The sequence below is a fragment of the Piliocolobus tephrosceles genome, chromosome 15, assembly GCF_002776525.5.
Source record: "Piliocolobus tephrosceles isolate RC106 chromosome 15, ASM277652v3, whole genome shotgun sequence".
NCBI lineage: Eukaryota > Metazoa > Chordata > Mammalia > Primates > Cercopithecidae > Piliocolobus > Piliocolobus tephrosceles.
The window spans coordinates 70,400,681-70,426,560 of record NC_045448.1 but is presented as its reverse complement, the minus strand read 5'-3'; the positions used below and the strand labels follow the sequence as shown (position 1 = coordinate 70,426,560).

Here is a 25,880-nt window from a genome sequence, read left to right as displayed (position 1 = left end):
CGGAGTCTCGCTCTGTCGCCCAGGCTGGAGTGCAGTGGCACAATCTCGACCTCACTTGCCTTGGCCTCCTAAAGTGCTAGGATTACAGGTGTGAGCACCACACCTGGCCTAATTTCTTTAACTAGTCGTCTGGTTCTATTTTTCTATTGTTATATATATAAGGCATTTAGTTGTATCTTTGTGATCATTCATGATTATTTCGTAAGGCTCAATTCCTAAGATATAATTTACAAATATAATTATTTGGAAAATGGACCAAATTCTAAAGATGTTTATTCACATTTCCTCCTGGAATGGGTCAGAGAGTTTAAGAACCTGTTTAAGATCAATTGACTAAGAAGGATCTTAATCGTTCTTCTTCTTTTTTTTTTCTTCAGATGGAGTCTTGCTCTGTTGCCCAGGCTGGAGTGCAGTGACATGATCTTGGCTCACTGCAACCTCCACCTCCTGGGTTCAAGCAATTCTCCTGCCTCAGCCTACAAAGTAGCTAGGATTACAGGTGCCTGGCACTATGACCAGCTAATTTTTGTATTTTTAAGTAGAGATGGGGTTTTACCATATTGTCCAGGTTGGTCTCAAACTCCTGGCCTCAAGTGATCAGCCTGCCTTGGCCTCCCAAAGTGCTGGGATTACAGGTGTGAACCACCACACCTGGCCTCGAGAACATCTTTAAACAAGACAAAGGATCGATCTTTTAAAACACAGGGTCACTTCAGGATCCTAGATCAGGAAGAGGCCCTGCTTCCTGTTGCTGCCAAGCCAGCCAGACAGAGCAGGAAAGACTGTGGCCTACCCTGCCGATGGTGCTCTTGTAGGCCGTCCTGATCTCCTGGCGCTGGGCGGTGTTGCGGTAGGCAAGGACGCTAATAATGGCATCTTCATCGGTGCCTGGGGACAGAACAGAGACAGCGGGTGAGTGTTATTGGAGAGAGGAATGAGAAAGCGGGTTCCTCTATGGACACTGGAGTTACCCAAACACACGCAGAGGGCTTTCTAAGAAAAGAGGCCCTTATTCAGAGGGTTTTCTACTTTTTGGGAAAGAGATGCTAGGTTTGGGACTTAGCCTGTCCTTTAATTGGCTGTTTACTACTGAACAAAATGGTTAACTTTCTAAACATTAGTCAGTTTCCTTATCTGCAAATGTGAATGATGACAATGATTTCCTTCAATAGGCTGCTGCAAGTGTTAAACAATATAATTAAATGCCTAGCACTTACTAAACATTTAATAAATGTTGGCTGGAGTAATTATTCTTCCTCTCCTCTAGAATTGTTTTTTTTTTTTGAGAGGATGTCTTGCTCTGTCGCCCAGGCTGGAGCGCAATGGCGCGATCTCAGCTCACTGCAACCTCCGCCTCCTGGCTTCAAGTGATTCTCCTGCCTCAGCCTCCTGAGTAGCTGGGATTACAGAGCTGTGCCACCACCCCCAGCTAATTTTTGTATTTTTAGTAGGGACAGGGTTTCACTATGTTGACCAGGCTGGTCTTGAACTCCTGACCTCAAATGATCTGCCCGCCTCGGCCTCCCAAAGTGCTGGGGTTACAGGTGTGAGACACCATGCCCAGTCATCTCCTCTAGAATTCTTTTCATGTCTTTTGAATCTCCTATCTCTCTCTTCCATATTCTTGCCTTTTCTTTGTTTTTATCTCTTTATCATCTCTGAGTTTTGAAACAATTCAAACTTGTCTTTTAACTCACCAATTTGGCATTTTGCAGAGTTTAAATTGGCTGTAACTACGTTCACTGTGTTTTAAAATCTGGAACTATGTTTTTCACTTCTAAGCTATCTTTCCTGAACACAAATGGTTCCCTTTTAGAACTGCTGACAAATTACCATGATACAACATCTTACCAAAACTTTAAACAAAAATTACAAATTAAAAATGTTCTAAGTTTTGCTTGCCTGTTTCTTGCAGCCGCTTTGACAAAGAGACTTTATTCTGATTTTTCAAATTGGTCCCTTATCTTTATAACAGCTGGATGTTCATAAATGTTTGGTGAATCTTCTGTTTCCTCGTTGTTTATGCTGTATGGGGGTTGGGATAGGTTTCAGAAGTGATTCTACTGAAAATATTTCAGGGAGAAGTGAAAAAATACAGCCTCACCTTAGTTATCCTTGGCAAGATTAGAGATAAGATGTGAGTTGTGGGGAGGAAGCTACAGAATTTAAGTTTACATACCTTGGGGACCTACTTTCTGTTCCTTTTTTTTTTTGTTTTGAGATGGAGTTTCGCTCTGTCACCCAGGCTGGAGTGCAGTGGCACAATCTTGGCTCACTCCCTCCGCCTCCCAGGTTCAAGCAATTCTCCTGCCTCAGCCGCCCTAGTAGCTGGGATTACAGGCGCCTACCACCACGCCTGGCTAATTTTATTTTTTTGTATTTTTTAGTAGAGATGGGGTTTCACCATGTTGGCCAGGCTGGTCTCGAATTCCTGACCTCAGGTGATCCACCTGCCTCAACCTCCCAAAGTGCTGAGATTACAGGCATGAGCCACTATGTCCAGCCGTGTTCCTATTTTTAAAAAGGAGAGGACAATCCATACAACAATCAGTTTCTCCCTTGGCACTCTCAGCTAGGAGGGGGTGTGGAGGGGGCAGAGAGGGTTCATTACCTTTTGTTCTCTCCCTGTTTCTTTGAAAGGGATCACTCTTCTCCCCAGTCAAGCCAAGCTGAAATTCTCAAAATAGACTTGATTTTTTTTTTTTTTTTTTTTTTTTTGAAACGGAGTCTTGCTCTGTGGCCAGGCTGGAGTGCAGTGGCGCCATCTCAGTTCACTGCAACCTCCGCCTCCCGGGTTCAAGCGATTCTCCTGCCTCAGCCTCCCTAGTGCCACCACGCCTAGCTAAATTTTGTGTTTTTAGTAGAGATGGGATTTCACCTCGTTGGCCAGGATGGTCTCGATCTCTTGACCTCGTGATCTGCCCACCTAGGCCTCCCAAAGTGCTGGGATTACAGGTGTGAGCCACTGCACCTGGCCAATAGCTTTGATTTTTTCCACCCTCTCCTTTCCTCTACATTCAAGTCCACTGTCATGAAAAATGTTGCTTTACAGCTTCTTTTGCATTCTTTCCCTCTTTTTATTTCCTACCATAACCACTCCAATTCAAGATTTCAGGGTTTCTTCTTAGACAAGTGCAGATGTCTACTAACGAGCATTCTTAACTCCTGATTGGTCTTCCCAGAGTCTTGCCAGATTCATTTGTGTAAAAAGAAAAACTCACAATGTCCCTCCCCTGCTCAGAAATACACAATGGCTCCCCATCATCTACTGGATTTACTTTAGGCGCTGCAGCCTGACATTTGAGACTCTCTACAATATCCCATTCACTATTGTAAACAGCCACATAAAAGGACACTAGGCAGCCAAATTCACGGACTCAGCTCTTGAAATATTGTGCTTTATCCAACTGTGCTGCACTCCACGCTCCTGACCTCTTTCATTACCAGTCTATTGGTTTATATGTCTCCTTAACCCCCTCCATTTAGCATCATGATTCTGGCATATGTTGTTTCCTGACCAGTGCCTGTGGGACATCCCCCCTGTCTGTGATTCTTATGGGTGGCTTTCTCAGTAGCACCCCTAGAACCTCCTTCTGGTACCTGCTTTCTCAGAAAGCTCCTGCTTTGCAAGTACCTCCTGCTGATACAGGAGATAGAAAGAAATTGTTTAGGCAGATAGTGAGGGCAGGCCAGGTGTGGGGGCTCATGCCTGTAATCCCAGCACTTTGGGAGGCTGAGGTGGATGGATCACTTGAGGTCAGGAGTTCAAGACCAGCCTGGCCAACATGGTAAAACCCTGTCTCTTATTTAAAATATAAAAGTTAGCCGGGTATGGTGGTGGGGGCCTGTAATTCCAGCTACTCGGGAGGCAGAGGCATGAGAATCACTTGAACCCGCGAGGTGGAGGTTGCAGTGAGCCGAGATCATGCCAGTGCATTCCACAGCCTGGGTGGCAGAGCGAGGCTCCATCTCAAAAGCGAAAAAAAAAAAAAAAAAAAAAAACAGATAGTGAGGGCAAAAGAGTCCTTGGCAGAACTTCCCTTCTAACAAAAAGCAGCCCCCAAAATCTTTTTTTTTTTTTTTTCTAACAAAGAGAAGCCTGAAAGATCAAGCTACAAACGTAGATGAGGAAACTGAAAGCTTGCACAAGGGAATGCTGGCCACTGTGCCAACAGAAAAGGGCTACCTGGGGGCCAGGCATGTCCACCATGGAAACTTCATCTTCCCTTTTTTGTTAGCATGTGTACAGTAAGAAAGAAATGTAAGAAAGTACAGCTCAGGCTGAAAACCCACCTGCATAATAAAAGACTGGGGTACCGGCTGCCAGAGATTCGTGCCCTATGCAGATAGCCCACCTGTTTCTAACTGGTTTTTGGTGCCCTGTGTAGATCAGACATCAGCCCTCCCCATCCCCGGCCCCTGCCACAGCTCATCTATAAACCCCTTTGCATTTCACTGTGAATTGGCAACCCATTTTTCTGGAATCCCTTTCTGTAGCAGACAGCTAGTCTCTTTCTTTTCCCTATTAAACTTCCACTCTTAACCTCACTCTTTGTGTGTCCACATCCTTGACATCTGTGGTCATGAGACAACAAACCTTGGGTGTCATCCCAGACGAGGCCACTTTCACTGCTACAAGACACTTTTCTGTGTATTTACCATGACTCCCCTAGACCTCAGCACATGCCATTCCATTCATCTGAAACACCTTGTCTCTTAACTCTGTTTACGGAAACTCAATCATCTCCCAAGGTCCATTTTAACTTCTACATCCTCCAAGAAGCTTTGCCCATTGCCCCCAAGTGAAACGTGATCTCTTCTCTCTGAACCCCAGTGGGATCTTATTTGTGCCCCTCCTGTTACTGTTTTATTATGAATTAATCATAGTTATTTCTGTGCATGCCTTAGCTGTGCTAGCATTCATAGACTATTTGAACACAAGAACTAGGGATTATAATCCTTGTCTCCTCCAACAGTCTGCTTTGCATTGGCCCACACATAACAGGCACTAAAAGGGTGGTTGTGCCAAATGTCTCCTCACCCTTTATGTTGCTAATTTTGAATGTGACCTGGGCTACATTTTGAATTATGGTGTCCTTGTAATACACCAAAGAATTAGGATAAACTGAAAAAAAAGATGGGTCCTGTACTTTTCTCTTTTTATGAAAAAGGGAAAAGAAGAAGATACATAGATTCAGGACAATGTTCTCTTCAGAGATGGGCAGCAGCATAGAACAGTGGCTTAAACTCCAGCTCGGGAATTAGACATGAGGCAGCTGATCATGCAAAGATGAAAGGAAAGTGTTCTAGGAATTACCTAGAATCCTGAATATACCACTTAGTAGTTCTGGGACCATGGGCAAGTTAACCAACTTCAGTCACTATACTTTACCTTCTCAACAGTAAAACAAGCTGCTGTCAGGATTAAAACAGATAACCCATGGAAAGCATCTATCTCTATGTCTGACGCATAGTAGAGCTTAATAAGCATTTGCTATTATTGCTACTGTTGTTACTGTTAGCAACCTTGAGGCTGAGTAAAATGAACTCTTTTTGGATAGAAAGATGGTCTCATGGTCATGTGTTTTTACCCTAATCTCAAGGAGATTCTAAATAGCAGCTAAGAACCTGGGGATACTTCTCTGGCCAAAAGTCCACTGAGACAAGGTCTTGGGGGCAGAGGCTAGGCCAGGTAGCTTGTGGTGCACATAGAATCACTGTACCTACCCAGCATGAAGGTGGTGGCCCCCAAGGAGCTAACTGGAGGGTAGCATGCTGGAAGACACTACTATACTAGACGCTACTACTAGTATAGAAGACACTACTACTAGTGTTATAGGAGGCAAAAATAAATTATTTAGGTAGACATTTAGGGTAAAGTGAGTCCCCAGCAGAAAACTTTCCTTTTAACAAAAAGCAGCTCAAAAATAGCTCCCTTTCTAACCACACACAGTTAAAAAAAAAATCACTTCTAACAATAAGCAACCTGAAAGTTCAGGCTGTAAAACACAGATAAGACAGCTCAAGCACAGAAGGAGGGGTGGAAGTCTCCTGGGTAATCGTCAAACTTCACACTTATACAGTGGGCCCCAGTAAAACAGTGGGTCTTAATAAGCACATTCCTTTCCCTTTAGGTGCACTAAGATAGAGAAACTAAAAGCAGACTGGGGGGATGCCTGCAGCTGCAAGAAGATGTATGGGAACAGACACAGAAACTCTCCCTCCCAGATAAGCAAGACAAAGAAACACAGACTAAGAGTCAGCCTATGTGGTCAGGGAATGGGATAAGAGCCGATAAAAACAATTCTGTTCTATACAGACAGCACACTTGGTCCCAACTAAACTGTCAGGCCCTAAGAGGATAAGACATCCCCTCCTCATGAGGCCCCTCCTCCCTAGACCATTTATAAAAACCCCGACATTTTTACTACTGCTTAGCAACCTGCTCTAGACCCCTCTCTGTGACTGTTCTGTTCTTTTGCCTATTAAAGTCCTGCTCCAAACTCACTCTATGTGTGTGTGCATGTCCTCGACCTCAATCTCCTTGGCCATGAGACCAAGAACCTCAGTATTTACCCCAGACAACAAGGCTGCTTCATTTTGAGGGCTCATCCAGGATTTGAAGGTGACTTCATCAGAATGGTGAGTAAAGGAGCGGACTCTACTTTCACTTCCGAGGTTTCTTGTCCTCCGTTTTTATTCTCTCAAATAACTATCAAAAACACCAGGCATCTGACAGCTGATTAAGGAGCCACAAGGGCTGGCCACCAGTCTTGAAGACTCAGATGTGAGGCTTGCCGGGGAGGACCTAGTCAATCCCCCAGTGACCTCAGGGTGCTGGGAATGCTGGCTCTGTCCAAACTAGTTTCTTTTCACAGAAAGCCTGGCTGTTGCATGGGGCCGGAATAGGTCCTCGAGCAACTGAGAATTTCTGGCCAGGACCACACCCTGGTGTTATTCAAAAGGCTCCTGGACTGACCCCAGCCTCTGACTGCCTGACTGGGTGCCAGCCACAGGATCCCCAAGTTTTCCTATTGCAAATCTTATTTTCCTCCTTTCCTTTCTGCAGTCACCATGTCTCCCATCCCCTCTCTGTATGAAATGCTGCAGGAATTTTTACAGCCCAGGAGATAATTCAATTAGGCAGGCTTAGCAACCACCTTAGTAACCAGGAATACAGTTCAAGGGATTGCTGTTTTTGTGACTTTTTACAGATAGGGGGATTCCATGATCCAGATCTCAAAGACTATTTAACTCCTAATGATAACACTTCCTGGGCTTGGGTGGGAGGTTACTCTCCCCCTAGTAAATGCCCCTCTGTCTACTTAGACTGTTTCTTTTCCCATGTGAGGAGCCAGCACTGTCCAGTCAGACTGGACAGCCCCTCTATGAGGCGAATTAACTTTCTCCTGTTAAGAAGTATGCTGTGGGGACAGCTTGCCACAGGTCAGACTTCTCTCTCCGTCCTTTGTTTAAACAGCATATGGAGGCAAAGTTACTGCCTGGTATTCCACTAGCACACCCAGTAAAACGGGAATCCTCTCCATGAGGAATCTTGTCTGCCCTTTGCTAAAAGTCTCTGGCTTTTCAGTTCTTCTCCCTTTTACATCCCTCTAATAGATACCAAACCTTATGCCCTCTCTGCAAGTGGGAGAACTCTGCTTTCAGCAGTGAGGAGGAATATGTCCTCCAAAACCAAATTTCAGTCTCAGTACTCTCTCTGTTAGCAGGAAGGCCACCATTTGACCCTTATGTTCTCTGGAGACACCCATTCTGCCTACAACTAGAATGGCATCGAAATAGAAAGGGGATTTTATGTCTGGAAGTTTATCAGAACCACCACCTAAGAATAAATTCTCTAGTCCGGTCCATAATAGCAGAGTATAAAGCTCAATCCAGTATACTCCCTCCATTAATGGGCCTTGCTCAAATGTAAGAGTTACATAATCTCTCCTGAGACCCATTTATCAAGAAGCCACGTGGGTCACACAGGTCTAGGAGGTCAGAGGGTAATTATCCAATTATTAGGCAGATGACTAAGGTCATACAGGTAAACATGACTAGCCCATTGATTAGGGCCTCTGGTATTATGCTTGGGGGTCACACCTGCAACCACTGGGCTGCAATTATGGTGCTGGGACCTGGGGACCACAGAGGGAGAACAGCTGGGGGGACGCTCCTACCGTGTCCCCTCCTCCCTGAGTCACATTGAAAAGAACCTGAAGACCGAGGAACACCTCTACTCTTGTCTCTTTTTCAGATGGGTGACAAGCCATCTTCGGCCGGCACTCCTCTGGAGTGCATTCTGAAGCACTGGGACTCCTTTGACCCTAACACTTTGAAGAAAAAGCAGCTCATTTTCTTTTGCACAAGGACGTGGCCTTCTTACTGTCTCTGGAATGAACAGACATAGACAGCTGAAGGGAGCCTTGATTTTAATCTTATCCAACAATTAGATCTTTTCTGTAGACAGGAGAGCAAATGGTCCAAGGTGCCCTATGCACAGGCTTTCTTTTGCCCTGCGAGACAACCCAGACCTTAGCAAGCACTGCACAATTGACTCAGCTCTCTTAGCAATCATACCAGGCAGGTCTGTGGAGAGTAATTCCCCTAAGTCAGAAGAGCAAGTTTTGGAGGAGCCATTGGGGGCAGCTTCTAAGTGCCCCAGTCCTAGTTTTCCTAATCTGGGGCCCCCTCCAACTGCACCATCAGCTCCTCCAGCTCCACCATCTCCAAAGCTCCCCACTGCCCCAGCTTCACTCCTACCCCTACAAGAAATGCCAGATGGAAGGGGCACCTCTAGGGTACATGTTCCCTTCTCATTACAGGACCGTAGACAAATAAAGGAAGACTTGGGCGGATTTTCTGATGACTGTGATAGGTAGATAGAGACCTTCCAAAATCTAACTCAAGTGTTTGACTTCACATAGAGGGCTGATATGCTGCTTCTAAGCCAAACCCTCACTGCAGCTGAAAAGCAGGCCGCTCCTGATATCAGAAGGAAGCCACAGAAACAGGTTATAGGACCAGATAGTACATTGGAAGATCTCCTGAAGGTGGCCACCTCAGTCTTTCACCATAGGGACTGGGAGGAGGCCCAGGAGAAAAAGAGAAAGTGACTAAGGCTTGAGTGGTTGCTTTGCAGGCTTGCAGAGTCCAGGATCCTCAGGAAGCAGCCACTAATTGCTACTGGTGTGGCAAGCCAGGGCACTTTGAGAAGAATTGCCCAGGCAACAAGAAAAAGCCACCTTGACCCTGTCCAGCCTGTGGTGGAGACCAATGGATATTAAACTGCCCCTGAAGATGGAGGTCACTAGGTCCAGAACTGGTCTGACGGATGGTCTGGCAGGACTGACAGGTCCCAGGGCTCAAACCCCTGGCTCCAGTGGCTCAGACTGCCATCACTGCTCAGGAGCCCCGGGTGATTCTGGAAATTGAAGAGAGGAGGGTGGGCTTCCTCCTGGATACTGGAGCCAGTCTCTCTGTTCTCTTGTACAATCCAGGCCTTCCCTCTTCCCATAGCACAACCATGGTGGGTGTCTCAGAAAAGACTCTAACCCAATATTTCTCTCAATCCCTTAGCTGTAGTTGGGGGGACTTATTATTTACACATGCCTTCTTAATTATGCCTGAAAGTTCCACTCCTTTATTAGGTAGAGACATTTTAGCCCGCATGGGCCCAGAGTACTCATGGCCCCAGGACAAACTCTTTGTCTTCCCTTAGTGAAAGCCAATATTAATCCAGAAGTGTGGGCAACTCGAGGAAGAATAGGTCAAGGTAAAACTGCTAGGCCAGTTCAGATCCACCTTAAAAATCCCACTTCTTTCCCTAACCAGAGACAATGTCCTCTAAAGCCAGAGGCCAGAAAAGGGCTAGAAGCTATTATTAATAACCTAAAAATGCAGGGCCTCCTCAGACCCTGTAACAGTCCTTGCAACACCCCTATACTAGGAGCGCAAAAACCCAAGGGGGCAGGGAGACTAGTTCAGGACCTCTGCCTCGTTAATAGGCCATAGTCCCAATTCAGCCAGTAGTCCCTAAAGCCCACACCTTGCTGACTCAAATACCTAAAGGAACTAAATGGTTTATAGTCCTAGATTTAAAGGATGCCTTTTTCTGCATACTGTTACATCCTGACTCTCAATACCTGTTTGCCTGTAAGGATCTCTCTGGCCAGACCACACAGTTAACATGGATGGTGCTGCCTCAGGGATTTCAAAACAGCCCTCATTTGTTTGGACAAGCACTGTCAAAGGACCCTTCTAAGTTCTCCTGTCCTCAGCTCAGGGTCTTGCAGTGTGTAGATGACACTTTCCTCTGTGCCCCAACCAAGGAAGGCTCAGGAAGACGCTAAGACTCAACTCCATTTCTTAGCTGAAAGGGAGTATAGAGTCTCAAAATCTAAAGCTGAGCTCTGTCAGACTTCAGTAAAGTACCTAGTTCTAGTCTTATCAGAAGGGACCAGAGCACCAGGTGAGGAAAGGATTAGGCCCATTTCCTTTGATAGTTAGGAAAATTCTTGGGCATTAAATGGATTTTGTAAACCGTGAGTACCTGGGCACAGGGAAATGGCTCACCCTTTATACTGCCTCATAAAAGAAACTCAGGCCGGGCGCGGTGGCTCAAGCTTGTAATCCCAGCACTTTGGAAGGCTGAGACGGGCGGATCACGAGGTCAGGAGATCAAGACCATCCTGGCTAACACGGTGAAACCCCGCCTTTACTAAAAAAACACAAAAAACTAGCCGGGCGAGGTGGCGGGCGCCTGTAGTCCCAGCTACTCGGGAGGCTGAGGCAGGAGAATGGCGTAAACCCGGGAGGCGGAGCTTGCAGTGAGCTGAGATCCGGCCACTGCACTCCAGCCTGCGCCACAGAGCAAGACTCCATCTCAAAAAAACAACAACAAAAAAGAAACTCAAACAGTTAAAACTCACCGCTCTCTTTTTTGGGAACCTAAGGCTCAAAAAGCCTTTAACCAGCTAAACCAAGCCTTCCTGGCTAATACGGTGAAACCCCGACTCTACTAAAAAGACAATAAAATTAACCGGGCGTGGTGGTGGGCGCCTGTAGTCCCACCTACTCGGGAGGCTGAGGCAGGAGAATGGCGTGAACCCAGGAGGCAGAGCTTACAGTGAGCCGAGATCGCGCCACTGCACTCCAGCCTGGGAGACAGAGCGAGACTCCGTCTCAAAAAATAACATGACATGACATGACATAATATACCAGCCCTCAGTCTTTCCATGGAGAAAGCATTCAGTCTCTATGCAACAAAAAGGAAGAAAATGGCCCTGGAAGTTTTTAACTAAGGCTTGAGGTCCAGCTCAACAGCCTGTTACTTAAGCAAGGAACTTAAAACTTGGTGGCCAAAGGTTGGTCAGCCTGCCTCCAAGCAGTTACAGTAGAGGCTTTGCTGGGTGCAGAGGCCACTGGGTTAACCATAGGAAATAACTGTTTAACCCCACACAATGTAACAGGACTGTTGTCCTCTAAGGAAAGTCACTGGCTAACAAACAATTGCCTCCTCAAATACCAAGGTTTGCTGCTAAAGGGATCTGCAGTCCAGTTGAAAACCTACCTTTGCCTGAGCCCAGACACTTTCTCCCAAAGAAAATTGGAGAACCTAAACATGATTGTGAACAGGTAAGTGCAGCAAACTGGGTAAAAGAAATAATAAGAATTACTGTTTGCATCCTCTGTAAAGTTTTCATTAATGAAAAAGGATTTTCTTAAAGAACATTCAGCTCAATTAAAAGTGGATATCCAAGCTATGGTTATATTTAAAAGGCCTTTATCTTTTTCTCTTCATAAATCTTCTTTTCCTGGAAAAGATTTTTTTCTCAGTTGCCTGAATTGCTTTTTTTTTTTTCCTGTGTCTTGCCACTCTTGGTCTACCTAGAATGACTTCTGGTGGCCTGGGACTCCTTGGGGAAACAGAAAAGGTGCCACAAATCCCATTTTAGGAAAAAATCTGTTTTCCTCATGGAGCCTCTAGAATTAAAGGTGGATAAATACCTCTCAAAATCTGTCTTTGTCTTCCGGCTATGCTTGCTTATTAGGCCCTGGAAACTGTATTCCTAGTTCTGTTCTTAAAGAATCTCACTCGGAGGCCAATAATCCAACTGGGACATTGGCACATGCAAAATCTTATAACTACTGGATCTTCTTCCTTTTGTCTGTGTGGTTATATATGTGCTACTTGTGAATGTCTCTTTAAAAAAGGAACTCTACGTAATTGGCCTAAGAAAAATAAGTGCTTAAATCAAATATTTTTAAGGGAAAAATAAAAGCTGTGGTACCTTTCAGTTCATGTGACTTCAATCTTTAAAAATAAAGAGTCTTAGGAATTATTGGTAAAATAAAAATGTCTTCAAGGTATAAAAATGTGGTCTAAATTATGCAGCTCAAATACTAGGTTTGCTAAATATTTTAAGGTTGTAAACTGCTTTTTTTTTTTTTTTTTTTTTTTTTTTTTGAGATGCAGTCTTGCTCTATCGCCATGACTGGAGTGCAGTGGCGCAATCTTGGCTCACTGCAACCTTTGACTCCCTGGTTCAAGCGATTCTCCTGCCTCAGCCTCCTGAGTAGCTGCAATTACAGGCACTTGCCACCACACCCAGCTAATTTTTGTATTTTTTGTAGAGACGGGGTTTCACCATGCTGGCCAGGATGGTCTCGATCTCCTGACCTCAGGTGATCCACCTGCTTCAGCCTCCCACAGTGCTGGGATTACAGGCACGAGTCACTGAGCCCAGCCATAAACTGCTTCTTTAGCCTTTAAAAACTGTCAACTTGCCTGCTTCACAATTGGTAGGGCCTGGGAACATATTGAAGTAACCATGCCCCTAACTATACTGAAAGGAGTCAAACTTTATCTACATCTTGTACATAATTAAAATAACCTAACAGGTTTTACATTAAAGTTAAAAATTACTAAAATTTACCATTATAACATGTGATTGAAACTACTGAACATGGAATTGCATGCAAAGTGTGTAAAAACAGTAAAAGATGTTTTTATTTAAAGATTATAAGAAGGCATGGAAATGTATATTTTGCTTAGAAATAAAGAATTGTCTTAAAGTAGAAGGTTTAAGCAAATTGTAAAAAAAGTTGTAAAAATTAATCTTGCAAAGAAAACTCTGTGTGTGAACATATTAACTAAATCAAAAGGGCATTGTATGTTTTGTTCCTGTAAATTAATCACTGAAATAAAAGCACAGCAAGGTTTTCTTAAAATGCTAATCCACTCTTTAGCAAAACTTGTCAAGGGCTATAACAGGTATGTGAAAATCTCACTTCACGGTCAAACTGGTTAAAATTAAATAGGATTGTCTATAATGTTTCATTTAAAATTAAGGTTAACATTAATAGTAAACTAATGCAAAGGTAAAATTTAACTTTCTCTCTTAACACAGGAGTTTCATGGAATAGAAAAGAATGAATGGTTTTTGCTTTTTTAAATTTCTGGCTCATCATTTTGGCAAAAACAAAAAACTTACGGTAATCTAAAAGTCTATTTCATAATATCAAGTGTTTTAAATTTTAAATATACTTAACAGGCTTCCCAAAGTCAAACTTTAGTCTCAAGGTTGTCTTTCCTAACCCCTGGCTTTTGGGTGCTGCAGAGGACCCCTGAAGCATCTAGAGGAGAGGTAAACAGAATTATTTAACATGTTGAGGTACATAAAATTACCAAAATGATGTCTAATACTCTTCAGGTTATATTTTAGGGGATAATATTAACATGTGTTCCAAAACTGTATGGGATGTCTGTGGTTCTAGTGTCTGAATGTGTGCTATTACAATTAAGCTTGTTATGCTGGGTTTTTGAAAACCACAAAAATAACCAAATTTCTTTGTTAATTGTATTTCTGACTATCCAAACTGGACATTTTGTCATTTACAGACAATTGTTGTTTTGTTTTAATTCTCTTCAAAAGATGGTTTATAATCAAGCCGTGGGACTTTAACAAGTTCTCTCCAATGCAGGTTTGTCATGACCAAAAAATGTACAGGATTCATAAATATCAAACAAAACAAAAGTTAATGGAATGAACTAAACTAATAGAAAACTAAAGCAATATTCCTCATTTATGCTTAGAACATGGCTAATCCTTATTTTATTTTTTACAGTCAAAAAAATTTGTCTTTAGCTATAGCCTTTGATAACTAAGCAAAGTGTACTACTATAGGCAAAGTTTGGAGGATGTTTATTTCTCTCTGCCTGATTCCTCTAGAATTTGGAAACTAGTTATAAATATTCTTAAATTACAACAGTATAGTTGTTTGAATCAGTGCAGCAAGAATCCATTTTCTCTTGCAACAAAACACAATTGGAAAAACTGGTTGTTTTACCAAGGCTTTGACTGGAAGGGTACGTTTCCCTTTAAGGAATCAAGCTTAACTTGCTGAGCCAATAAAAAGCCCTGGGGAAAACTGTCCTCATACCTGTCTACACAGTCTCCATACCGGGTTCCCGACCTGCCGTGAGTAAAGAATGTCACTTTCTAACAGGCCTAGGAACCCCATGCTTCTGGAACCTCAAGAAGGTAAAGAATTTATCCAACTCACGGGTATTTAAAAGTACAAACCCATGGCTGGGCTTGGCTTTAAAAAGTCCCATCTAAAATTCCTCATGGAACAAGGTTCCATCAAAGCCAATCTAAAAGGCCTGTGTAAGGATGATTATTCTTGCTGTACTTTATGCAAATAATTAGGCCAATTATAGGAGTGAAGTCTGGTTTACAAACAGCCCAGTCCTATCATAGATTGTTTTTAACAAAAATGAAGACAAGAGAAAGAGAAATTATGTTTTAAAACTTATCATACCTCTGTTATTAACTTCTAGTCTCATTAGTTGTTTTTAAGTTCTTGCCGACATTTTAAACTATCCCTGCTTATTCCTGTCAACCAACCAGCAATCTCTGGCTGCAGCTCAGAGAAAACAGAAAGGCATGGGTGATAGAAAAATCTGGAAACATGTTCTAGTTCTGGGCAATTATCCTACAAATCCTGCCAGGTAAACTATAACCCCAAGGTTTCCCTCTTTTTTGGGAAAGTAAGACCAAGGAAGCTAAACAAAGCCAAGCCCCATATACCCACTTACAACAGCACAACCCATCTGAATGGCTCACGGGTATCAAATAAACTCTGTTGTCATGGTTACGGCCTATCGTGCCCCCATTAATAATAGTCGTCTTAATACTCATATTTGGAACCTATATTCTAAACCTCCTTGTAAAGTTTATCTCTTCTCGTCTAGAAACCATCAAGCTTCAGATGGTGCTGCAAATGGAGCTGAAAATGAAACTGCCCTCCTACGAAGGACCCTTAAATCAGCCCCGGAGGAAGCCCCAGCTGCTGTTCCCCACACCACACCACTCTCCAGCAGGAAGGAGCCAGAAGAAACGTCACCCGTTTTCCCCTAGCAGCAGTTAGGGATTCCATTTCTGAGGGGGGAAATATGGTATAGGAGTCAGAAATTATTTAGGTAGACAGTCTACCTAAAAAACTGAGTCCCTGGCAGAAAACTTTCCTTTTAACAAAAAGCAGCTGAAAAATAGCTCTCTTTCTAATCTCATGCAGTTCAAAAAAAGCGCTTCTCTTCTAGCAACAGGCAGCCTGAAAGTTGAGGCTGTAAAACACAGAGAAGATGGCTTGAGCACAGAAAGACAGGGGGAAGTCTCCTGGGTAATCACCAAACTTCACACTTATACAATGGGCCCCAGTAAAACAGTGGGTCTTAATAAGCATATTCCTTTCCCTTTAGGCGCACTAAGATAGAGAAACTAAAAACAGACTGGGGGGATGCCTGCAGCTGCAAGAAGATGTGTGGGAGCAGACACAGAAACTCTCCCTCCCAAGTAAGCAAGACAAAGAAACACAGACTAACAGTCCATCTATGTGGTCGGAGAATGGGATAAGAGCTGATAGAAAAAACTCTGCGCTATAGACATAGCACACCTGGTCCCAACTAACCATTGGGCCCTAGGAGGATAAGACATTCCCTCCTCAGAGCCCCCTCCTCAGTAGCCCGTTTATAAAAACCCTGACAATTGTACTACCACTTGGCAACCTGCTCGGGACCCCTCTCCGTGATGGAGAGCTATTCTTTTCTTTTGCCTATTAAACTCCTGCTCCAAACTCATTGTGTGTGTGTGTGTGTGTCTGCAACCTCAATCTCCTTGGCCATGACACCAAAAACCTTGGTATTTACCCCAGACAACAAGGCTGCTTCACCAGTCTTCTCACATTAAATTCCACACATTGCATGTCAGTGCTGTCACAGCTGTGTCTATCACCACAGCAACAAGCAGAGGGACTCAAGGCAAGACTGTGGACTTAGCGCTGATGACCCGGAGCTTGAGATGGGATCTGTCTAGTGTGAGCCATGGCTCAGTTTCACTCACTATGTGACTTGGTGAGTTACTTGGCCTCTCTGGGTCTCAGTTTCACATGTGTAAAATGGGGCTAAAATGACAATAGGAATAGTTGCTTCCACTAAATCACAGGTTGTTGCATGTATCCAATGAGATAATGTTTGTGAAAGTGCTTTGTAAATCTATGGCACTATATACATACCAGCACTAATTGGAAAACAAATGCATTTCTAAAATTTAATATGCAGATTCATGATGTTGTAATTCTTTTTTTTTTTTTTTTTTTTTTTTTGAGATGGAGTCTCGCTCTGTCGCCCAGGCTGGAGTACAGTGGCGCGATCTCGGCTCACTGTAAGCTCCGCCTCCTGGATTCACGCCATTCTCCTGCCTCAGCCTCCTGAGTAGCTGGGACTACAGGTGCCCGCCACCTCGCCCGGCTAATTTTTTTGTATTTTTAGTAGAGACGGGGTTTCATCGTGTTAGCCAGCATGGTCTCGATCTCCTGACCTTGTGATCCACCCGCCAAGGCCTCCCAAAGTGCTGGGATTACAGGCTTGAGCCACCACTCCCGGCCGATGTTGTAATTCAAAGCGGTTTAAACAATAGGGGAAATCCATAACGAGTATATTAAATGTATCATTCTTTATTAAAGTGAAGAACTAATGCCCCTCCCCATCCAATTTGTCCCAACTTTTCTCAACTTATCCCATGTGTTTTCTTTCCCTCCCTCCCTCCTTCTCTTCCTTCTTTCCTTCCTTCTTCCCTTCTTTCCCTGTTTCTTTCTTTCTTTTTTGAGATGGAGTCTCACTCTGTCTACCAGGCTGGAGTGCCATGGTGAGATCTCAGCTCACTGCAACCTTGCCTCCTGGATTCAAGTGATTCTCCTCCCTCAGCCTCCCAAGTAGGTGGGATTACAGGTGTGTGCCACCATGCTTGGCTAATTTTTTAATTTTTAGTCTAGATGGGATCTTGCTATGTTGGCCAGGCTTGTCTCAAACGTTTGGCCTCAAGTGATCCACCCACCTCAGCCTCCCAAAGTGCTGAGATTACACGCGTGAGCCACCACACCCAGCCTCCCTTGTGTTTTATTAAAGGAAGACCCACGTGATGGCCAGCAGAAATGGCACCCTCCTGTGTGACCCTGTGATGTGCAATGCACGCAGGAGAATTCACTTCCGGCAGGACACTTACCAAGCCCTTTCATGGCCTTCCTGAGGGTCTGGGCATCTTCCACGGCGTTGAATCCTGAAGCAGCTTTGACAGTACCTCCTTTGGTTGCCTGAGCACAAAAGACAGTGATGTTACTGAGAGGCAGCCTCTTACCAACACGGAGTCAACTCATTCGGCAAACATTTGCTGAGCACTGACCATAGCCTAGACAGTATTCTAGGTTCTAGGGATATGGCAGTGACCGTGAAGAATGGAGCTCTTGCTCCCCGGGACTGATGCTCTAGCTCATGGGAGGCTAGACAGTGAACAAGCCAACAATTCTCAATTCCATAAACTGCCTGGGGGTGAGCAGTGCTGTGAAGCAGATAGAGAAGTCTTGCAGGCCCATTCTGAGGAGTGACATTGAGGTTAAGAGCTGAATGAGATGAAGCAGTTGCCCATGCAAACATGGAGGCAAGGGTTACGGGCAGAGGAAACAGCTCCTGCAAAGGCCCTGAGGCCGGAACTAGTTTGTAGGGAGAGCAGGATAGAGGCCAGTGTGGCTCAAGTTGGTGGGCAAGGAGGGGAGGGGAAGATGAACTGTATCACCATGGAATCCTGTTCCCCCTAAAAGGGGAAAATATCAAACCTGAATCCAATCAAGCCTCTAGAGCCAAAAACAAATTTACAGTAAATAGGAGAAAGGAGAATGTTAAACCACACCAAAGGGTTGCAGTCAGCAAAATCCAGACTCTGAGACACAGCACTTAACAAACGACCTAGTTTCTTTGACAAATAAATGGCAAGGAGAATTTAAAGAGAGAGATGGAAGGGAACTGCAGTTTAAAAGACATTGAAAAGGAACATCAATGATCATAATGTGAACCTGTAGTACCATAATTTGGATCCTAAATTAAACAGTAAAAAACAAAAGAGACATTTATGAGACAATGAAAATTTGAACATTGACTTGACGTTTGATGACACTAAGGACTTGGTTTTAACATTTTTAGGTATAAGAATGGCATTATGGTGATATTTCACTTTGAAAAGAGGTTTAATCTACTGAAATAGTTTACAGATGAAATGATAAGATGTCTTGGGTTCGCTTCCAAATCACACAGGTGGAGAGAAAGCGGAGGAAGTGGAGATAAAGAAGAAACAGGCCGGACATGGTGACTCACCCCAGCAATCCCAGCACTTTGGGAGGCTGAGGCGGGCAGATCTCTTGAGCCCAGGACTTTGAGACCAGACGGGGCAACATGGTGAAACCTCATCCTACAAAAACATACCAAAAAATTAGCTATGCATGGTGGCACAGGCCTGTAGTCCCAGTTACTCAGGATGCTGAGGTGGGAGGATCTCTTGAGCCCAGGAGGTGGAGACTGCAGTGAGCCGAGAGCGCACCACTGTGCTCCAATTTGGGCGACAGAGTGAGACCCTGTCTCAAAAAAAGACAAAAAACAAGAGTGACGATGAGTTAATAATTATTGACAGGTACACAAAGGGGTTCCTTATAGTATTCTGTTTACTTTCATATATGTTTAAAGTTTTCCATAATAAAAATATTTAAATAAATGAACTAAAAATAAAAAAGAAGGAAATCAGAGAGGTGGGCTGGGACCAGAGCAAGGCAGCCCGTCAGGCCAGGTAAGGAGTTTGTATTTTATTCTAAGTGCAGTAGAAAGCCACCGACAGGTTTTGAGCAAGGAGATGGGGACACATGATCTGACTTATTGATTTAAAAGACCCCCTGGGCTGCTGTAGGGAGATGCAGAGACTATCTGAGAGCCTGGGCCGAGATCCGGGGGTGGGATATGAGCTAGACTAGGGTGAAATAGTTAAGATGGAAATAAACAGGAGAACAGACAGCTCAGCACATGTTTTGGAGCAAAGGCGACAAAACTTGCTGATGGACTGACGTGGGAGGTGAGGAAAAAAAAGAATCAAGTATAACTCTAAATCTTTTCCCCTGAGCAGCTGGGTATCATTTACCCAGACGGGGAAAACCGGAGGAAGACTACTAGATTTAGGGTGGCAGTGTGGGGTGGGATTTAGAGGTTCTATGTTGGAAATGTTAAGTTTGGGATGTCCATTAAATATCCCAGTGGAATTGTCAAAAAGACAATTGGTTACACAATACAAGTCTAGAGGTCACATCCAGCATAATAAAGTTAGGACGCATCAGCATTTGGGTGGTACTTGATGAGATGACCTGGAAAGAAAGTGAAAATAGGGACAGGAACTTAGGATAAGCCTGGGTCTCTCCAACAGTACAGGTCCAAGACGGGAGAGCCCAGAAAGGATGAAGGGGCGGTCCTTGAGCTCATAGGAAATCCAGGATCGAGCACTGTCCAGAGGCTGAGGAATTAGGGAGTAGCTGGCGCTTGGTCTAAGAAGCTTAGTGGGAAGGAGCATAAGCACTGGAGTGGGGTATGAATCTTATCTTTACCTCTTTCTAGCTGTGTGGCCTGGGGACATTTCATTTTTCTCACTTGTATATTGGGAATAATGATAACTCACAGAAACAGGATAATATGGGAATGTACTTAGCACAAAACCCAGAAAAAAGTAAACACTAAAACAAAAACTCAGAATCATCATCATCATCATCATCATCATCAAAGAGGACTTCAGCTGTGCTTCCATAATAAATAAAATAATGAGATTCTTTCATCTATTTCTTGTATTACACCTCCACACAAGCCTATGGGGTAATGCCAAAGCAGAATCTAGGATGGAGCATTTGTGCAAGGTGGCAAAAACGGTGTGGAATAGAGTTAAAGTTTTCTGATAATCTAATTGGATCCAAGAATGTAATATGGGCCATCTAAAGGAATGGAGGATTTTTATACCCTTAGTGCAGTTCTCTAGTGAGCCTGACTTGAGCTTACTGCACTAGACCACCCTGGCCTGGACCTCTCAGGCCCATAGTGGCCCACATCAAGCCCGTCCAAGTCCTCAGGTACCCAGGGCATAGGCCTTCTCTGCTGCAAGACCAGGCTTTCATGTCCTGGATATGGTAAACATTTAGCACTTGGTCATCACCCTTTTACGTCTGACAGAGGAACGTAGAAATGTATGACATCAATTTCCTTGGGCACTGTTATTGGATGAATTGTATCTCCCCCACAAAAAAGACACATTGAAGTCCTAACCTCCAGCACCTCAGAATGTGACCTTATTTGGAAATGGGGCCGCTGCAGATTAATCAGTTAAGATGAGGTGATACTGGAGTAGGGTGGGCCCCTGATCCAATATGACTGGTGTCATTATAAGAAGATGTGGATATGAGAAGACAGAGATAAAAGGGGCAAGCACCGTATGACAAAGGGAGAGACGGAAGTTATGCAGCAGCAAGCCAAGGAATAGCTAGGATTGCCAGCAAACCCCCAGAAGCTAGGAAGAGGCCCAGAAGGCTTCTGCACAGGTGTGAAAGGGAGCACAGCCCTGCTGACACCTTGCTTTGGGTTTCTGGCCTCCAGAACTGTAAGGCAACACATTTCTATTATTCTAAGCCACCCACTTTGTTTTGGCAGCTTCAAGAAACTAACAGAGGTACTTTACTTCTTTTCTTCTATTATATATCAGTAGTAATACGCAAATTGGTGACTTGCTGTCAGAATTCCAACATGGCCTTTGGCCCTAGCATGAGACAGCTTTCTGAGTTGAATGTTTCACAAGGTTCTTTTGGAACTCCCGTATTGAAAAATTTTGGATGGCACTCAAACACTGCATTCAACTATTAAGCAAACTACATTGCTGAGGGACACTACTGTGGGATTAGGATTAATATACAACAAGGTGAATCGATAGAGGAATTGGCAAGGGTGGTTCTGTTTACCAGTTAGCATTCTTAGTGACTCTTTTTCTCCAGGAAAAAGATCAAGAAATGTGTTCCCTGTTAGCATGATAAATACCCATACTGATTAAATTTCAGAGTATAATATACCATTATCCATTCTGGGAAGATACAGAATTCTGTCCCAGGAGGGCCCATTGTGATAGCAGGCAAAGGAAACAGAGAGGATACAAGAAGGAATGATGAAACTGAATAGATAAAAATAGGTGCCATATCACAATCGATGAAATGTTGTTATTACATTAATAATGAAGAAGATATATGCCAAAAAGAACGGAATACAATACAATGGAATACTAATGAGCAAAAAAAGGAATGGAGGAACAAACTACTGATGCAACAACACGGATGAATTGCAAAAGAATATAATGCCTAGAAAAAGAAGTCAGACACAAAATAGTACCAACTCTATGATTCCATTTATAGGATGTTCTAGAACAGGCAAAATTAACTTATGATAACACTCAGAACAGCAGTTGCATTGCCTGTGTGGAGTGGAGGGTGGGAAGGGGAGTTGATACGAAAGGGGCATGGAGGAGCTTCTGGGAACAATAAAATGTCCTACCTCGATACACGAGTAGGTTATGTGGGTATATACATTTGTCAAAACTCATCGACCAGTAACCTTAAAGGATGTGCATTTCACTATATGCAAATTATACCTCCATAAAACATGTTTTAAAATCTTGAATACAATGATTTAAAAACATATTGTAGAGAATTCGGCAAATTTTTTAAACATTAAGAAGAAAGCAGGGCGCGGTGGCTCACGCCCGTAATCCCAGCACTTTGGGAGGCCGAGGTGGGTGGATCATGAGGTCAGGAGTTCGAGACCAGCCTGGCCAACACGGTGGAATCCTGTCTCTACTAAAAATACAAAAAATTAGTTGGGTGTGGTGGTGGGCACCTGTAATCCCAGCTACTTGGGAGGCTGAAGCAGGGGAATCGCTTGAACCCAGGGCGGAGGTGGTAGTGAGCCGAGATCACGCCACTGCACTCCAGCCTGGGCAACAGATTGAGATTCTGTGTCAAAAAAAAATAAAAATAAAAAAATTAAGAAGAAAATTAAAACATAACCACTAGAGTAAATAATTTTAATGATATGAAATGTAATATAAATATTACATTATCTCATTAGCATAGAGAAGAGGTAAAGCATAAGATCAGAGTGAATACATAACTTGTTTCCTATACTAAGTAGAGGAAAAGAAAGGCTATAAAACTGTTGTTTATCCTCTTATTACTCTTATTGAAAAATCATTATACATATGAGTAAAGTCTAAAATAAAATAATGGCAAATAGTTGGTGTTTCCAATGTCGTGACTGGATAGTGTGGTTTTCTTTTTAAAATGTCCTTTATCTGTCTAATAAATAATAGTCATGACAGAAAAACAGGTTTTAGGAGGAAAGATGAGAGCAACTGAGGTAATTTCCTAGAGTGGAAAGCACACAAAGGGCCACTTGATTACAGTCTTCATTTGTAGGAAAGCTGTGAGCCTACTGAAGACAGGAAAAGCATCTCATTAATTCTGAGTCCTAGTACCACATCTGGCACAAAGTAGGGGCACCATAAGCATTTCTGAATAAATATTCTCCATGTTGGCCAGGCACAGTGGCTCACGCCTGTAATCCCAGCACTTTGGGAGGCCAAGGTGGGAGGATTGCTTGAAGCCAGGAGTTTGAGAACAGCTTGGGCAACACAGCGAGCCCCTCATCCCTATAAAAAATAAAAATAGGCCAGGCTCGGTGGCTCACGCCTGTAATCCCAGCACTTTGGGAGGCCAAGGTGGGTGGATCACGAGGTCAGGAGATCAAGACCATCCTGGCTAACAAGGTGAAACCGCATCTCTATTAAAAGATACAAAAAATTAGCCGGGCCTGGTGGTGGTTGCCTGTAGTCCCAGCTACTGGGGAGGCTGAGGCAGGAGAATGGCGTGAACCGGGAGGCGGAGCTTGCAGTGAGCGGAGATAGCACTACTGCACTCCAGCCTGAGCAACAGAGGGAGACTCTGTCTCAAAAATAAATAAATAAATAAAAATAAATAAATAAAATAAAAAATAAAAATAAATAAATATTTTTAAAAAATTCTCCATGGCCAGGGAGAATCAATCAGCAAGAAATTGATTTTAAACTAAAGCATGAGAGATTTGGGGCACACATGAATAAGCCTTTGACTGTCAGAGATCATGAAGAAATTTCTGGAACATCTAATGCAAAAAAGAAAAAAATTAAGAGTATATTACTCTTTGTTCAGGATAATTCACTTTACACATCCATCTTCCTAAAGGAAGGCATCTCAAGCTGGCAGGCTCTCCAGTTCCTCTCTAGGTGTAAGATTTCCACTTCTATTATTGCTTCCTCCAGAAGACCATGGATCAGAATTACTTGTCTATTCAGAAACATATTTGGGTGAGAGAAGGAGAGCAGATGGCCAGCCTTAGGTAGAGCCATGTTTTCAGCTAAGAGGCTCAGCTTCCACCTCAGAGCTGAACTTTACAGAACTCTCAAAGGGATTCAATTCGATGCTTGTTCCAAAGATCAGATAACCAAGGTCCAAGGAGTCTGATTACTGTGTAAAGCAAGAGGCGGCCAACACACCCATATTGTTAGGAAATACCCCTCTTGAAGAGCCTGAAATGATGTGGCTACCTCAGAATATGGATAGCAGTCCTCTTCTGGTGGTAGAACCTGCAGAATTTTTAGTTTTTCCTTTTTAAATGTTCTAAAATAAACATGTAGTGCTTCCGTAGACAGAAAACTACAACTTGTTTCTATATTCTCAGGATGTTAAAAGAATTCAAATAATTCTCTCTTTGAATCAGTTTTCAAGGTCAAGTTGCTTACCACCCCTAAAAGAAATTTAAATGATGTTTAGAAATAGATCTGCTTTTTCATGTCCTCCTCCCTCCCCTCTGTTGAGTAAACAAGGCTTTGTTTAAGCTAACAGTCGCCGCGCCCACATTCTGTACCTGTTGGCAGCTGGCACCAGATAAGGTTGAGGTAGTTCACAACTTACCATGGCCATGACTCTAGGTCAAGATCAGAGTTCAGTCACCCAAGCAGAAGTTCTTCTGTGATAAAAGCAGAGGGGAAATGATTGTGATGAAGGAAATGGCATTAAAATCATTTATCAGGATAACTTGCAGTTTGCATGAAGCTAAGCCATGAGGAAATGACATCCAACTTAATCAAAAGGCCAGTTACTGATTAGCCAAAGATATAAGGAGTGGGCTAGTAATTAGAGAAACTGTTAAAAAAGTCAAGTTTATCATACTGGTAAAATATTTTCCTACCTGTTCTTCTGTTTGGAGATACACACGACAGAAAGGATTCCTATTGTTTTGTTAGGGTAAGGTACCATTACTTGTACTCAAGCTGGACACAGATTCTGAACTGAATGTTATAGCAGACCAGAAGAGGTTCCCCCTTTGAGAAAGGAGATAATCCAACTGCATCAGAGGAAAGTACAGCATACCAGCCTCCCCTCTGTGTGTGCATCTGTGTGAGTGTGTTTGGGTGTGTGTGTACGTGTGTGTGTGTGATGACAGGCCGGCAGCCCAACCAACATGAGGATCTTTTCATTTCCCAATGGTGATTTTTACTGCCACTATTCTAGGACTAAAGGTGTTTCTTCCCTTTAAGCTGCAGGCTTATACACTTAACTGTGTCCTCGGTTTTCAGCACCCCCTCTTTCATCATCATCACACATTTCTTTCAGTTGTTTAGAATGCAAGAAATGTCTTCATTGTAGTCTAGGACTCTTGTGGAGTTCTCGTGATATATAAACAGTTCCCTAACGGCAGCCCACCACCTCCTGTTCCCATATCTAAGTCATATGAACAAGGCACCTGCTCTTTTCTTGTTTTTTTTTTCAGTCAGGGTCTCCCTCCATGTCCAGGCTGGAGTGTAGTGGTGCAATCATAGCCCACTGCAGCCTCAAACTCCTGGACTCGAGCAATCCTCCTGCCTCAGCCTCCCGAGTCACTGGGACTACAGGCGCAAACCACCTGGATAAGGCTCCTTTTCTCAGAATTTAGTTAGATCTTTGATACTCAAAGAGTCATCCGAGAACCAGGAGTACGTGCATTCCCGGGAGCTTGTTAAAAATGCAGAATCTGGCTGGGCACGGTGGCTCATGCCTGTAATCCCAGCACTTTGGGAGGCTGAGGCAGGTGTATCATTTGAGGTCAGGAGTTTGAGACCAGCCTGGCCTACATGGTGAAACCCCATCTCTACTAAAAATATAAAAATTAGCTGGGGGGTAGTGGCACACGCCTGTAATTCCAGCTACTTGGGAGGCTGAGGCAGGAGAATCACTTGAACCTGGGAGGCAGAGGTTGCAGCGAGCCAAGATCATGCCATTGCACTCCAGTATGGGTAACAGAGTGAGACCCTGTCTCAAAAGAAAGAAAGAAAGAAAAAGCAGAATCTCAGATCCCTACCCCAGACCTACTCCCAGAATCTGCATTTTTACAAGATTCCCCAAAT

At 43.6% G+C, this 25,880-nt stretch overlaps 1 protein-coding gene across 3 annotated transcripts in view; it reads right to left on the bottom strand.

Annotated features, from left to right (window-relative positions):
* Positions 1-25,880, bottom strand: part of ANXA4 (annexin A4) — an 85,342-nt gene that overhangs the window by 22,048 nt on the left and 37,414 nt on the right. For all 3 annotated transcript variants that reach the window (XM_023223954.2, XM_023223953.3, XM_023223952.3), the window contains 3 exons: positions 24,409-24,463; positions 17,571-17,658; positions 794-888 (listed from right to left, as the gene is read on the bottom strand). In XM_023223954.2, coding sequence (XP_023079722.1) covers positions 794-888; positions 17,571-17,658; positions 24,409-24,417 — 192 coding nt within the window. In that variant the 5' untranslated portion in view covers positions 24,418-24,463. The remainder of the gene's footprint in view (positions 1-793; positions 889-17,570; positions 17,659-24,408; positions 24,464-25,880) is intronic.